The 16,809-nt window shown below is 43.5% G+C and overlaps 1 protein-coding gene across 4 annotated transcripts in view; it reads right to left on the bottom strand.

Moving 5' to 3' along the window:
* The window catches only part of PDS5B (PDS5 cohesin associated factor B), a 136,864-nt gene that overhangs the window by 88,778 nt on the left and 31,277 nt on the right, over nucleotides 1-16,809 (bottom strand). For all 4 annotated transcript variants that reach the window (XM_056561895.1, XM_056561894.1, XM_056561893.1 and 1 more), the window contains exons 3-6: nucleotides 14,277-14,480; nucleotides 13,452-13,538; nucleotides 13,227-13,324; nucleotides 10,577-10,703 (exon numbers count right to left, since the gene is read on the bottom strand). In XM_056561895.1, coding sequence (XP_056417870.1) covers nucleotides 10,577-10,703; nucleotides 13,227-13,324; nucleotides 13,452-13,538; nucleotides 14,277-14,480 — 516 coding nt within the window. The remainder of the gene's footprint in view (nucleotides 1-10,576; nucleotides 10,704-13,226; nucleotides 13,325-13,451; nucleotides 13,539-14,276; nucleotides 14,481-16,809) is intronic.

Below are 16,809 nucleotides of genomic sequence, written 5' to 3'. Positions count from 1 at the left end.
CCCAGCTCTCTGTGTTCGATGGATTTCTCCCCATAAACAAGGAGTGTTTGGGACCGCCCTTACCACGTGCGATTTAGGCAGCATAAAAGTGATGACAGGCACCCTTTAAACCTCTACCAATTTGATGGCTTTGGCAAAGCTTTTTTTTTAATGAATCTGGTAATTGTTACCAATGGGGGGGGGGGGGGGGGGGTCAATAAGCAGAGGTCCCCAAAGAGCAACAGTAAGAAGAGGGTGTAGCATCATCATCAATATCTAGGGGAGACAAGGCATCACAGTCACTTTAATTTCAATTGAATAAGTCTCAAAATTAAGCTGATGCTAGAATAAAAGAAACTGCAGCATTTTCCAAGTGTTGTGAAGTTTCATGATGTCTACAGACATTTATAAACTGCAAGAGGTATTTTAATTCGGGAAGTATGTTAAATACATTTAATGGCTTTATACTTAAAAGATTAGTCAAATGTCCATTGCACCCATTGCTATTTGGTCTGACTGCCAAACAGGCCTTGACCAGAATATAACCAAACCCAGATGTATACAGTATATCTCACAGCTTCAGACATGTGTCTAGTCTTACACATGGGCACCTTCCTAGCCTAAGCTTTAGAATCTCAGATGTTGAATTGTGAAGTATTTCCTTTCCTTTCTCCCACAAATAATCAAAACCAATACACCAAGACAGATTAATATTAGTTGCCGCTGTAATTTCTTTTAGGTTTGTGTTTTTAGCTATGAATTAACTGAACAATACAATATCTATAGGAGGCTTTTCCACTAAAAACATTTATATCTTATACAACCTGAACAGAAGCAGCTGCACTGAAGTATTTTTTTTTTTTTTTTTTTTTTTTTTAAACACATTGCCAGTTCTATGCACTTTAAGTGGTGCAGGTTTTTAATGTTTGCTTTTTTCCTCCTTGCTTTTATTGTAATAGCTATAAATGCTGCAGATCATTTTACCATAAAATCTACAACAACAAAAATGAAGAAAAATTGATTTGTGGGGGAAATACATAAAAAAATTTAATTTTGCAACTTTTTGTGACTTGTTTCTATGCAGTGGGTGTTATGGTAAAAAACAAAACAAAACAAAAAAAAAAAAAAAAACATTTCTCGGTCGCACTTCATTGGGGGACACCTAACTGATGGGTATATGCTCCTGCCACTAGGAATCGCTGACACTAGTAAAGAAACAAGTCGACTCCTCCCTGCCTTTTTGACTTACGGCTCGTCCTGCCGACTGGAGCCGCCCCCCCCCTCCGTCCGCTATGCGGTTCAGGCAGGGGTGCGGTTCAGGCAGGGGCACTCGGCTGGCGGGAGTTCGGGGAACCATGGCGGCACATAGCTCCGCCCTTCTTCCCCTGATTCCAGCGCTAGCCGATGGGTTTCACAGCTCCTCCTCTCCAAGGGCGCTCTGCGACCCATGCTCCCTTCTAGCACTCGGAACAACGGTGCCAGCGGATTTTAACTCCGCCTCCTCCGCCCTTTCTAGAGGCGGCACCGGCCTCCCGGAGCTGCGGCCCGGCGGGAGCTTCTCCTGTCCAGGCCGCTTTCACTTATCCGACACCAGCGGTGCCTTCCAGCTGAGTTTAGCTCCGCCCCCTCCACCTCTTCGGGAGGTGGCGGCTTTTTGTTTCACCGGCCACCCGAAGCTGCGGCCCGGCGGGAGCTTCTCCCGTCCGGGCTGCTTTTGCTTCTATTAGCCTCAGAGCTATGCAGCTTAGCAGACGCTTCTAAGCGTGCTGCTCCGGCCACCTCTGCTCCTGAGGCTGCCCGCTGATTGGGGGAGTTAGGACAATGGTGTCATTGATGCACGGTTATAAAAAAAAAAATAATAATAATAATAATCCTGCAGCTTTTCAGACATTTTGTTGTAGTCTGGACACCCTCTTGTGGCCAATACTTGCATTGCCTTATATTTGGTTTAATTTTCAATGTTCATGTCTACGGTCCTGGGTTCCTAGAGTCACTCATCTAACAGCTGAAGTACTGCGGCTGGCCCACCGGCGCCTCTCTACTGTGCGAGGTGTCCGATGGACTGATTCACCCATACCTGTGGGCCGGCACAACTGCTGGGTGTGATATATGAAGGACTTTCCCAATATGTCTTCAGGACCCATACCAGTGCGCCAGTCAGTGGTCTGCATGGCTTTCCTCTGCCGCTTGCCTCACGGCTGATGTCTCTGTTGCTGCAGTTCTGATACCCCACTGCTGAGTGCGGTATCTGCAGAACTGACCCATGTTTCTTCAGGACCCAGGACGTATGGGTACATCCTGGGTCCCAGTTCTGCGGTATAACACGGGGTAACACGGTGACCCCGCATCATAGCGGGCCCTGCGTCATAGTGAAGCCGGGACGCGCCGCTAATAGTGTGCGGCACTGATCGGCTAAAAACTAAAGTAAAAGTGCCCGGCTAGCTCAGGGAGGCGTTCGGGATCGCCACGGTATAATCGCGACATCCCGAACAGCTGTAGCACAGGAGGAGGTCTTCTTACCTTCTCCTGCTCTGTCCGATCGCCGAATGAATTCTTCAAGCCTGAGATTCAGGCTTGAGCATTCAATCGCCAAAAACACTGATTGATCAATTCCTATGGAGATGCATCAATCAGTGTAAAAGATCAGTTAATGCAATGTTATAGCCCCCTACAGGAGCGATAATATTGCATAAGTGTAAAAAAAATCATTAACCCTTTCAATTATCCCTTCCCCTAATAAGAGATTACCATTTTAAACGTATAATTTTTCCTGAATGTATTCATGATTTTTTTTCTGAAGTGATAAAAAAATCTAACCCATACAAGTAGGGTATCATTTTAATTGTATGGATCTACAGAAGATAAGGTGTAATTTTTGCCGAAAAATGTACTGCGTAAAAACGGAAGCCCCCAAAACTTACAAAATAGTGTTTTTTTCATCAATTTTGTCACACATTGATTTTTTTCCCGTTTCACCGTAGATTTTTGGGTAAAATGACTAATGTCATTACAAAGTAGAATTAGTGACGCAAAAAAATAAGCCATCATATAGAATTTTAGGTAAAAATTTTAAAGAGTTATGATTTTTAAATTTATGGAGGAAAAACTGAAAATGAAAAAACAGAAAAAGCCCGGGTCCTTAAGGGGTTAAGGACCTTAAGGCTCCTTGCGTCATCTTCTATGGACCATCCCTGTCAGCCAGGCGGTAGTCCGGATGGTTTCCTACATCGCCGGTCACATGATTCACCGCTGATGCATCTGCGTCTGGAGTTCCGGTTCCTCACTACTGAGCGAGGTACAGATGGTATGTATGGTTGGCCTACTGGCATGGATCCACGGAAGACAGACGATGGTCTGCATAGTTGACTACACCACCTGTCATACTTCCACCGGCTGCTGTTCTGAGGCTGGTGTTCCAGTCCCTCTCTACCGAGTAGGTACCGATGGGATGCATAATTGTCTTCGTTGACTCCATGCCAGTAAGCCTGACAGTGGCTGCATGGTTGTATACACCGCCTGTCATACATCACATGGCTGATGTCTCTGCACCTGGGGCTCCGGTTCCTCAATACTCGGCGAAGTGCCGAGGGTATGACTTGTCTGGTCAAGCAGTCATCTGCATGGTTGCTGCACCGTCTGTCAATCTTCAGACGGCTTATGTAACTTATGCATCTGCAGCTTGGGTTCCAGTACCTAATTGCTGGTGAGGTGCCGATGAGATGCATCGTTGTCTATTTTGGACCCATACCAGTACGCCAGACACTCGTCTGCACCGCCTGTCCCGCATCAACCACCTGGTGTCTCTGCCTTTTCGGTTCCCCACTATTGTGTGAGGCGCCCGTCAGTGTTCCTTTCTCTGCTGTGGTCCCAAACCAGTGAGCCAGGAAGTGGTCTGTATGTTTGACTGCACCGCCTGTCACACATCACACGCCTGATGTATCTGAGGCTGGAGTTCCGGTGCTTCACTGCTGAGTGAGGTGCCAATAACATGATTCGTCTTTTATGACCATATACCTGTAAGCCAGGTAGTGGTCTGCTTGATTTCCTGCGCCACTTGTTACACATCATGTCTCCGGTGTTATCTGCGATGGTCTTCTACGACCTCACTACGGTGTGGGGTTTCCGCCAGGACGACTCGCTGTCCCTTGAGGACTCACACCAGTTGGCCAGACAGTTGTCTGCATGTTTTCCTCTGCAGAGTGCCCCACGGCGGATGTTTTTGGCGGCTAGTTTTCCAGTACCCCACTTTTGTGCGTGGTATACGTGGACCTGACCCAGCGTGTCCCACGGACACTATACGGGATGTCAGGGATGCATTCCACAGTCCCTCTGCTCCCCTCTCTCTCCTGGGGGCAGGATTTATTGGCCTCCCCGCCCTTCTTTGTCGTAGGTGCTTGGTTATCTCCGGTCTGGCTGTTCCCTTGCTCCGCCAGACTGCTACCTTGGGTCATCTTCCACCTCAGTGTGTCTCCATGTGCGGGACCAGACGTACCCACGGTCTCTTGGCCCCAGAGCCAGACTGTCTGCTTGGTGTTATAATCCACCTGGTCACCTCCCACATTTGTCTGCCACTGCAGCTGTTGTCCGATGTCTGTCTCACGGGTGCAGTCCCGCAGAGCGTGTGCATGTGGGTTCTTAGGACCCTTTCTTCCTATAGGTCACACGGTGTCGGCCTTTTTTCCTGCTCCACATTCCTTCTTCACCTCCTGAGTCTGCAGCCTTGGTGTTTGGCACCATTAGGAGATGGGGTGTGGGTTTTTTTTGTCTGTGGGTTCCAGGGCTTTTCGCAGCAATAGCTGCATCGCTCTGTTCCTCTTTCTTATGTTGCACTGTTGGTCTGCTGCGGGCGTACCTCCTTCCCTGTTGGTCTTTTGTATGTCTGCGTTTTTCCCGTGTCCACGGTCTTGGTACGCCACTGTTGTCGTGGGGTCCTACATATGCTGTGATCGCTTTGTAGGTTAAAGCCATCTTCCTTTTGCTCGGTGAGTGTGCCCAGGGACTTTCGGTCCCTGCAGTTCCGTGGCGGTTGAGCACCTCTGTTCTGCCATGGGGCCTGCTGGGGCGCCTGTCAGCTCAGCCCCTCCCCGTCAATCCGGGTGTTCTTGTCCGGAGTCTCTGTCCGGGGTGACTGGCATCTCATCTTCACTGTCTGGACTAATCCTCAACAAGTCTTGTATTATTTGCTCGGCTTCGGGGTACGGGGCTCCAATCTATCTTGGATCGCACGGTGGCTCCTTCGGGCCTGGGCCAGTATTTGCTTTTCCTTGCTACTTCTGCGCCTAGCGTGCTTGCCGCTCCCCCTTTTCAGTTGGGATGCGGGGACTAGGGTGCTTGTCAAAGGTCTCTACTTGAGTTGTCGTCTCAACCGCCCTTGGTTTTTCCCTTCTGGAGGGACTATTTGGTTTTTGCTAAGATGCATTCGACAGCTTGTGGCTTTCTGTCCGCTATAGCCGCCTAGGGCTCTGTATGTCCTTCTACCCCTTTTGTCTGGGTCAGTTGTACTGCATTGACTCCTCAGTCTTCTGGAGTACTTCTTTCTATGCCGGCCCCTGGGAGTCCGAGCTGGGCTATCACTAGTCCTCCTCCATTCCCATTCTGACGGGATGTTTCTTGGGGCTGCTCAGGTCTACTCGGACCACTCTGATCTATCACGGTTGGTCCCCTGGATTTGGGCTCTGTCCTGCGAGGCTGCGGTGTGCCTTCTTTTCAAGCGACTCTCCGAGTCCTTGAGCCTTGGTGATGGTTCAGTTCTTGGACATTTGTGGTGGCCGGCCCCCGAATCCTCAGCTGATCGGGGTGGTATTTCAGTTTTGCTCTCCTTCCCTTTGTGGAAGTTTTTCTCACGGTCACCTGTTTCCTTTTTCCTGTGTTTCCTTGTCTCTCTATAAGACCCAGGTGCCTTGGGTCTCTACAGAGGATGGACCTTTCCCTTCGGGTTCTGGTCCTTCTCCTTGGAGGGGAGATCTTCCAGGAACTCATTGTTCTGGCCCTAGTATGTCTCAGACCTGGGGACTCTGCTATAGACCTTGCGGGCATGCAAATTCAGTCTTGGACTGTGTCCCTTTCGCTGGTGTTTTTTTTTTTCCCACCCTAGTGGACTGCTTTGGTACGTCCCATCAGTTAGGTTTCCCCCAATGAACAGCGACCGAGAAAAGGAGATTTTTGTACTCACAGTAAAATCTCTCTCTCATAGTCTTCATTGGGGGACACCGCACCCACCCATTTCTTCTTTTTCCGTGTCTTGGGTTGTTTCCGGGATTCCTTCTCGGGTCCTTCGGACGTATTTCCTTTCGGGCTTCTCCTACTGCTTTGTGACAAAACTGGTTGCCTCACTGCAGGTGGGCGGGTATATCCTGTCAGGAAGGCGTCCACTTGTTTCTTTACTAGTGTCAGCGCCTCCTAGTGGCAGGAGCATATACCCATCAGTTAGGTGTCCCCTAATGAAGACTACGAGAAAGATTTTACGGTGAGTACAAAAATCTCCTTGTTGTTATCTTTAATTCTGTAGGTCAATACAATTGCAATACACTATTTATATAGATATAACTGGTCTATTTTGACCCTCTTTTTATTTTTCTGTGTATGGGCTAACTTTTTGTGCTGTGATTTTTGATTGGTACCATTTTTGTTTAGATGAGACTTTCTGATCACTTTTAAATCTTTTTTTCTGGTACATGAAGTGACTAAAACCAGCTATTACGGCATTTGGTACTTTTTTACGTTTACACCATTCACAGTATGTGATCATAAATATTATATTTTAATAGGGTGGACAAGTTTGCACACAGCAAACACCTAATGTTTATTTTATTGGCTTATGTTTTTATTTATACAATGAGAAAAGAGAATTAAAATTTGCATTAGAGAGGGCCTTTTTTTATTTCTTTATTTTACTTTTATTACACATTTTTTAAGTCCCCATAGGGGACTATTACATACAATCTTTCAATTGCTCACACTGTTCAACGCTATATGATCAGTCTCCTGATTCAACCAGCAACACTGGCCCTAATTTACGATTGTAAACCCTACTACCTGTTAGTTGCGCATTGTGCCACAGATTGTGTCTGCACTAGAATTTATGACCCCCCAAAAATTTACATAATAAATAAAACTCTCCATTTTACTTAGAAAACCCCAAAAAAGGGATGTGACCACTGGGGAAAGGGGTGTGGCCACTGAAAAGGGTCATATCCCCAACATACACTGCTCAAAAAAAAATAAAGGGAACAAGATAACCACATTCTAGACCTGAATGAATGAACTAATAGTATGAAATACTTTCGTCTTTACATAGTTGAATGTGCTGCCAACAAAATCACAAAAATTATCAATGGAAACCAAAATTTACAAACCCATGGAGGTCTGGACATGGAGTCACACTCAAAATCAAAATGGAAAACCACACTACAGGCTGATCCAACTTTGATGTAATGTCCTTAAAACAAGTCAAAATGAGTCTCAGTAGTGTGCGTGGCCTTCACGTGCTCATATGACCTCCATACAATGCCTGGGCATGTGCCTGATGAGGTGGGGGATGGTCTCTTGACAGATATCCTCCCAGACCTAGACTAAAGAATCAGCCAACTCCTGGACAGTCTGTGGTGCAACGTGGCGTTGGTGGATGGAGCGAGACATGATGTCCCAGATGTGCTCAGTCGGATTCAGGTCTGGGGAACGGGCAGGCCAGTCTATAGCATCAATGCCTTCCTCTTGCAGGAACTGCTGACACACTTCAGCCACATGAGGTCTAGCATAGTCTTGCATTAGGAGGAACAACCGCACCAGCATATGGTCTCACAAGGGCTATGAGGATCTCATCTCGGTAGCTAATGGCAGTCAGGCTACCTCTGGCAAACACATGGAGGGCTGTGCGGCCCCCCTAAAGAAATGCCACCCCACACCATTACTGACCCACCACCAAACCGGTAATACTGGAGGATGTGTCAGACAGCAGAACGTTCTCCACGGCGTCTCCAGACTCTGTCACATCTGCCACATGTGCTCACTGTGAACCTGCTTTCATATGTGAAGAGCACAGGGCGCCAGTGGAGAGTTTGCCAATCTTGGCAAATGCCCAACATCCTGCACGGTGTTTGGCTGTAAGCACAACCCCCACCTGTGACCGTGTGACCCCGTGTTATCGCGTGAGCCGGCCACCGACATATCGGGTCGGTCCCGGCATGTAACTGAAGCCGGGACCCGGGTCTAATAGCACGCGGCAGCTATCTCGGTGCCGCGCACTTTTAACCCTTTAGACCCGGCTTTCAAAGTTGAATGCCGGGTCTAAAACAAAAAGTAAAAGCTTCCGGGCTGCTCAGTAGGGCTGATCGGAACCCCCACAGTGAAAATGCAGTGTCCCGATCAGCTAGGACGTGAATGAAGAGTCATTCACCTTCCTCCGGCACGTCTGATCGGTGATTGATTGCTCCAAGCTTGAGATCCAGGCTTGAGCAATCGACCGCCAGGAATGTATTTGCAGTGAACAGTGCCTGCAATCAGTGTATGCAGTGTTATAGCCCCTTATGGGGGCTATAACACTGCAAAAAAAAAAAAAAAGATAGTGATTATTTAACCCCTTAAGGACTCAGGGTTTTTCCGTTTTTGCACTTTCGTTTTTTCCTCCTTACCTTTTAGAAATCATAACCCTTTCAATTTTCCACCTAAAAATCCATATTATGGCTTATTTTTTGCGTCGCCAATTCTACTTTGCAGTGACATTAGTCATTTTACCCAAAAATGCACGGCGAAACGGAAAAAAAAAATCATTGTGCAACAAAATCGAAAAAAAAAACGCCATTTTGTAACTTTTGGGGGCTTCCATTTCTACGCAATGCATATTTCGGTAAAAATTACACCTTATTATTCTGTAGGTCCTTGCGGTTAAAATGATACCCTACTTATATAGGTTTGATTTTGTCGCACTTCTGGAAAAAATCATAACTACATGCAGGAAAATTTATACGTTTAAAAATGTCATCTTCTGACCCCTATAACTTTTTTATTTTTCCACGTACGGGGCGGTATGATGACTCATTTTTTGCGCTGTGATCTGAAGTTTTTATCGGTATGATTTTAGTTTTGATCAGACTTTTTGATCACTTTTTAATGTTATAAAAAGTGACCAAAATACGCTTTTTGGACTTTAAAATTTTTTTGCGCGTACGCCATTGACCGTACGGATTAATTAATGATATATTTTTATAGTTCGGACATTTACGCACGCGGCGATACCACATATGTTTATTTATTTATTTTTTTGCACGGTTTTATTTTTTTTTATGGGAAAAGGGGGGTGATTCAAACTTTTATTAGGGAAGGGGTTCAATGACCTTTATGAACACTTTTTTTAACTTTTTTTTTTGCAGTGTTATAGGTCCCATAGGGACCTATAAAACTGCACACACTGATCTCATATCCTGATCACAGGCGTGTATTAACACGCCTGTGATCAGCATCATCGCCGCTTGACTGCTCCTGCCTGGATCTCAGGCACGGAGCAGTCATTCGTCGATCGGACACCGAGGAGGCAGGTAAGAGCCCTCCCGGTGTCCGATCAGCTGTTCGGGACGCCGCGATTTCACCGCGGCGGTACCGAACAGCCCGACTGAGCAGCCGGGATACTTTCAGTTTCACTTTAGAAGCGGCGGTCAGCTTTGACCGCCGCTTCTAAAGGGTTAATACCACACATCGCCGCAATTGGCGATGTGTGGTATTAGCCGCGGGTCCCGGACGTTGATTAGCGCCGGGACCGACGCGATATGATGCGGGATCGCGGCGCAGGACGTAAATATACGTCCTGCGTCGTTAAGGGGTTAAACATGTGAATAAAAATAAATATAAACATATGTGGTATCGACCGCAGGCGTAAATGTCTGAATTATAAAAAAAAACAATTAAACTGCACGGTCAATGGCGTACATGCAAAAAAAATTCCAAAGTCCAAAATAGCGTATTTTTGGACACTTTATTTCATGAAAAAAAATAAAAATAAAAAAAATAAAAAGCGATCAAGAAGTCCGATCAATACAAATACAAATACAAAATTAGCCCTCATACCAGCCCATACACTGATTTCTTCCTTTTTGAGCAGTGTATTTACTAAGGTTTTTTTTAGTTTTTTTTTTTATATGCTTTATTGGGTTTACAAACCATACATTAATTAACAAATCGTATGGACAAAAGGAGTTAAAAATTTGCACACCCTCATAAATCCATTTAACCAACTATTAATCCCCCCCAACCCAACCCCGGGGTTGGGGGTGGGGCATTTACTAAGGTTTTAACTTTATTATTATGTTTAACTTTTGGATGATGACACTTATTTCTGCAACCAAAGAGTTAATGCAGGACACACCTGCTCATCTCCATATTCACACGAACAGGATAATGCTGCATTCCCTTGACCTGCCACTATTAGAAGCAGCGGATTAGCATCAGTGCCAAGAAATAGACCCTCATCATGTTAAAACTAATGGCCTAACCGGAGGAAAGGTCCTCAAATTTTATAGGGTCAAAAACACCTTTAACATGCAGAAGAATCATGGGACAGAAGAGTCCCTTTTAAGTAATTTTTTAATATTATAATAAAAAGTACCTTGTGTGCAGGAACCAGATTTACCAGTACTGTATCCAGTAATTCCTGAGAAACTGTGTCCCCTTCACAAACGATTGAGCTCATTAAATCCACCATATGCATATGAACTTTCTGGTTGTGGCCATTGCTGAAATGGTCAAAAATTAGAAGTTTATAAAATATGATTTTGAAAAATCATGAGGGGAGATTTATCAAAACATGAGCAGATGAAAAGCTTACCAGTTGCCTAGAGCAACCAATCAGATCGCTTCTTTCATTTTTCACAGGCCTCTTTAAAAAATTAAAGAAGAAATCTGATTGGTTGCTATGGGCAACCGGTCAGCTTTTCCTCTGCATAGGTTTTGATACATCTCCACCATGTGTTTAGCATAAGATTTAAATTGTGTCTCTAAACCATTAATAACTATTAAGCATCTGAGGTAAAGTTTTTCCATGCAATTCATCATTGCGGTTTATGTAGTGTTTTTGGGTAGCTTTGGCATAGGAACCTTCTATACAATTGATTGGGAAGATTTGGTGTACCCAATGTAACAAACTAGGCATGCAGAGCAGGAGCATTAAACATTTTTACACAGTTCTTGCAGAGGGCGTAGTATGTAAATGAGGTACTTGGGAGGAAAAAAAAAATATCTTTCTTCAATTCAACTGATGCCAAAAAAAATTAAACAGATATGTAAATTACTTCTATTATAAATCTTAATCCTTCCAGTACTTATCAGCTGCTGTATGCTCCAGAGGAAATGCTTTTCTTTTTAAATTTATTTTCTGTCTGACCACAGTGCTCGCTGTTAACACCTCTGTCCATGTCAGGAACTGTCCAGAGCAGGAGTAAATCCCATAGCAAACCTCTCCTGCTCTGGACAGTTCCTGACATGGACAGAGGTGTCAGCAGAGAGCACTGTGGTCAGAAAAATTTAAAAAGATAAGAACTTCCTCTGGAGCATACAGCAATTGATAAGTACAGGAAGGATTAAGATTTTTAATAAAAGTAATATACAAATCTTTTCCACTGGAGTACCCCTTTAACAAAGGAGACGAAAAAAAAAACGAATTAATGAGATTAAGATTTATTGCTTAAAGGGTACCTCTCATCAAAAAAACTTTTGATATATTATAGATTAATGTATGCAGAATAACTTTACAATTGCATGTTATTAAAAAATATGCTTCTTTCTATTTAATTTTCCACTTTGAAGAAATGACCACTAGGGGTCTCCCTACCAGTCCTGGCAGCAAGCATTTCAGACTCATGCTGGAGTCCTAAACACTACGAGCTGCCAGTCTGCTTTGTTCACAAAGGAGAACACTCAGAGCTGCCAGCCTGCTTTGTTCACAGCCTGTTTGGCTGTGAACAAAGCAGGCTGGCAGCTCTGAGTGTTTAGGACTCCAGCATGAGTCAGAAATGCTTGCTGACAGGACTGATCGGGAAAAATACAATAGAAAGAAGCGTATTTTTCATTAACATGCTATTGGAAAGTTATTCAACATTCATTAATCTAAAATATATCAAAAGTTTATTTGATAAGAGGTACCCTTTAAAAGGTCCTGTTTATGCTCTGTTCACACAACAGGGTGTAAGATATAACTGTATGCCTATTATCTATTGAAATATATATATTATATATATATTATACACATATATATTATACACACACCATTTTTTGTTTATATAATTTTTTTTTTTTTTTTTATTATCTCTTTTTATGCAGACCATTTTTCAAGAAAGCTTAAAGCTTTAAGCTTCTATAGTGAAAGATAACATATCCCCCATCCAAAAGGATGGGGGATAAGTTATAGATCACGGGGGTCCTACCGCTGGGACCCTCCGCGATCTCCTGAACAGGGCCACGGCAGTCTGCTGGAAGGGGGTGGTTTGCCAACCACCGCACAGAGCGCTGGCCGCTTGTGCCAAAGAGACACTTAGAACACATTAGGGCCATAGTGGATACTATTCTGGCATGTAGGTGATTATTTTGACATCGTCAAACAGATCAGGATAGCTTTATCAGATCAGAAATTTCTATTGTTTCTGCAGACTCTGCACAGAAACGCATTGCCATCCATGAGACGGTGCATTTCCAAGCAGTCCTAGCCTCCACTGTAGGGAAATCTCCACACAAATTTTTGGTGCAGACATTGCCTGTGTGAACATAGTCTTAGCAATCTAAGTAAGCTCTGAGCTGGTTTAGATTTCAGCTATCGTTTACACTGGTCAATTTAGCAGACATAAATATATCTAGCACATGAGGGTCCGAGCACCCTTTTAGCCCGCCCACTTGGCAAGCATGGGGTAAAGTTATCTGCGCAAAAAGGGCACAATGGTTGATACCATTTCTCAAATTCTCTAAAGTCATTGCAATGCAAAGAAAAAATACACACACATATGGTGCATGTGCACCAAGTAACTGAGGCCACTCAATACATTAGGTGGTGACATCTGCCAGCAGCAGCCAAAACGCGCATTCAGTGACTGGCATCAGTTATATCAGGTGCTGGTCATTTTCCGCCACTAGAGGCTGCAGTCAATGGCAACCAGGGCACGTGGACAGTTAGATGACAGGTGCCAATTTTTGCCTCCAAACATAATACATTGTAAACCGCTGAGCTTAGATGACACATATATAATTAAAGGTAATATTTGTGCGCTTACTTGATTACTGAAAATAAGGTCCGATACAGCTGGGTGAAAATTTCATTGCTGTCCTCCAATTCAAAGCATATATTGTATGATTTCACCCATGCAATATTCTAAAAATAGGAAGAAAAAAAAAAAATAAAAATAAATAAAAAATAAAAAAACAACAACCTGCGTTTAGGCCTAGGCAACAAACACCAGTTCAAAGGTTCATTAAAACATTCCCTATGACACACTTACCTCCAGCAAATAAAAGTATCTATTGAACTGAGGACTCTTTGTATCCTCAAGACCTTTAAGCTGTCGTGTAATGAACATAAATATATCCTATAGAAAAAAAAAAATTAGCATTATTGAAAAACACTAAAAATGTTAAAAACAGCCTATCCTTACTGAGAACTAATAAGTAAATGTCTGGGGAAAAAAAATTAAAGGGGTATTTCGGGATCTAAGCTTTTATCCCCCTATCCAGAGGATAGGGGTTAAAATGTCTGATCGCGGGGGGCCCTCTGCTGGGACCCCGCGCAATCTTCCTGCAGCACCCACATTGTATGCGGGGCTGCGTCTCCAGTGTCAGAAACTTCTGGATTTCCCAGACTGGAGACGTGACGTAACGTTACACCCCCTCCATTCATGTCTATGGGAGGGGGCATAACGGCCGTCACGCCCCCTTCCATAGACAAAAATGGCGTGGCGTGACGTCACGTCTCCGGTCTTGGAAACACAGAAGTTTCCGTCACTGGAGACGCAGCCCCGCATACAAATTGGGTGTTGCAGGGGGGGTCCCAGCGGAGGTCCCCCTGCGATCAGACATTTTATCCCCTATCCTAAAAGCTTAGATCACAGAATAACCCTTTAACTGCAATATACCTCTACACCCCTAACCCACCCCACCGATGCCTTTTGGTCATCACAATGCAACAAGAGTCTATGGTCACAGCAGTAGCGGAACACTCATCATAATAAAATGACAAGTCTCAGCTGGCGAACTCAGCACAAGTAGGAAAAGAGGCACACAAAACAATATTGTCACATGAAAAACAGCAGTTCTAGATTGGATTTTACCTTTAGTTTATCTGGAGAAGTGTATGGAGCTTCTGGGGCATAAATCCTAAAAATATCTGCAAGACAACAGGCTACAAGCAAGCGGACATCTTTATCTGGATGCTTTAAAAAAAAGTCAGATGCTAGATGAAGAGCAAGATTTAGATAGTGCTCCTTCTCCTCTTCAGAGTCTTGATCCATATCCATGAAGGTTTTTACAACCATCTAGAGAAAATATTAAGAGCACCAACATTACTTTAAGTTACTGCCATCAGTACAGACAAAGACGGACAAGTAACGTAGTTTAGATGGCAGACATGTTTTACAGCGCTGTGTACACCAATTTAACAGGATTGGCTTATAAAAAGGAGAACCGCTTTAGAGGAGACTAGTCAATAATAGAACAATCAACAGCTAGTGGGGCAAAAAAGTATTTAGTCAGCCACCAATTGTGCAAGTTCTCCAACTTAAAAATGATGAGAGGCCTGTAATTTTCATCATAGGTATACCTCAACTATGACATAATGAGAAAAAAAAATCCATAAAATCACATTGTCTGATTTTTAAAAGAACTTATTTGCAAATGATGGTGGAAAATAAGTATTTGGTCAATAACAAAAGTTCATCTCAATACTTTGTTATATATCCTTTGTTGGCAATGACAGAGTTCAAACGTTTTCTGTAAGTCTTCACAAGGTTTTCACACAATGTTGCTGGTATTTTGGCCCATTCCTCCATACAGATCTCCTCTAGAGCAGTGATGTTTTGGGGCTGTCACAGGGCAACATGGACTTTCAACTCCCTCCAAAGGTTTTCCATGGGGTTGAGATCTGGAGACTGGCTAGGCAACTCCAGGACCTTGAAATGCTTCTTATAAAGCCAATCCTTCGTTTCCCGGGCAGGGTGTTTTGGATCATTGTCATGCTGAAAGACCATCCAAGTTTCATCTTCAATGCCCTTGCTGATGGAAGGAGGTTTTCACTCAAAATCTCACGATACATGGCCCTATTCATTCTTTCCTTTACACTGATCAGTTGTCCTGGTCCCTTAGTAGAAAAACAGCCCCGAAGCATGATGTTTTCACCCCATGCTTCACAGTAAGTATGGTCTTTGATGCAACTCAGCATTCTTTCTCCTCCAAACACGACAAGTTGAGTTTTTACCAAAAAGTTCTACTTTGGTTTCATCCGACTACATGACATTCTCCCAATCTTCTTCTGGATCATCCAAATGCTCTCTAGCAAACTTCAGACGGGACCAGACATGTACTGGCTTAAGTAGGGGGATACGTCTGGCACTGCATGATTTGAGTCCCTGGCGGCGTAGTGCGTTACTGATGGTAGCCTTTGTTATTTTGGTCTTCGCTCTCTGCAGGTCATTCACTAGGTCCCTCCGTGTGGTTCTGGGCTTTTTGCTCACCATTCTTGTGATCATTTTGACACCACGGGGTGAGATCTTGGGTGGAGCATCAGATCGAGGGAGATTATCAGTGGCCTTGTATGTCTTCCACTTTCTAATAATTGCTCCCACAGTTGATTTCTTCACACCAAGTTGCTTGCCTATTGCAGATACAGTCTTCCCAGCCTGGTGCAGGTCTACAATTGTATTTCTGGTGTCCTTCAACAGCTCTTTGGTCTTGGCCATAGTGGAGTTTGGAGTGTGACTGTTTGAGGTTGTGGACAGGTTTCTTTTATACTGATAAGTTCAAACGGGTGCCATTAATACAGGTAATGAGTGGAGGACAGAGGAGACTCAAAAGAAGTTACAGGTCTGTGAAAGCCAGACATCTTGCTTGTTTTTAGGTGACCAAATACTTTCCACCATAATTTGCAAATAAATTCTTAAAAAATCAGACAAAGTGATTTTATGGATTTTTTTTCTCATTATGTCTCTCATAGTTGAGGTATACCTATGATGAAAATTACAGGCCTCATCTTTTTAAGTGGGAGAACTTGCACAATTAGTGGCTGGCTAAATACTTTTCTGCCCCACCGTACATCAATACATTGCTCTGCAATGTCATGTTTGGGAAAACACAGAAGAACATATTTTAACATTACACATCACATTTAAAATTCTAAAACAAAAGAACTACCAGTGTTTCCCCAACAAGGGTGCCTCCAGCTAATGCAAAACTGTGAAACTGACATGTTTTCTTTATTTTGGTGTAGATGGGAGTATTTGATTATTTTTGCTAATATTTTTCTGATTTAAGATATAAGCAAATATCAGCAAATCTATATAAAAAAATATATATTTATTTTATTAATTTGTTTATGCAGTTTGATATTTAATAATGTTATTTTAAATAGCTTGAACAAATAGCTTGCACAGGCCGATACCAAATATGTTGGTTTTGTTAGGAAAAAAGAGGTAATATATTTTTATTAAGATGGGGGTTAATTTTATTTACTTTAACACACTTTTTAAGTCCCTTCAGGGAACTTTTACATGCAATCATTAGGACTGCTTATGCTAATCAATTAGCATTGATCAGTGTGATCGACACTGCTAGTCTGCGGTTTCACTAGCCTACTGTACTGATTTTAGTCAC

This window comes from Hyla sarda, chromosome 2 (genome assembly GCF_029499605.1).
Source record: "Hyla sarda isolate aHylSar1 chromosome 2, aHylSar1.hap1, whole genome shotgun sequence".
Lineage (NCBI taxonomy): Eukaryota > Metazoa > Chordata > Amphibia > Anura > Hylidae > Hyla > Hyla sarda.
This window is presented reverse-complemented; position numbering and strand designations above follow the sequence as displayed.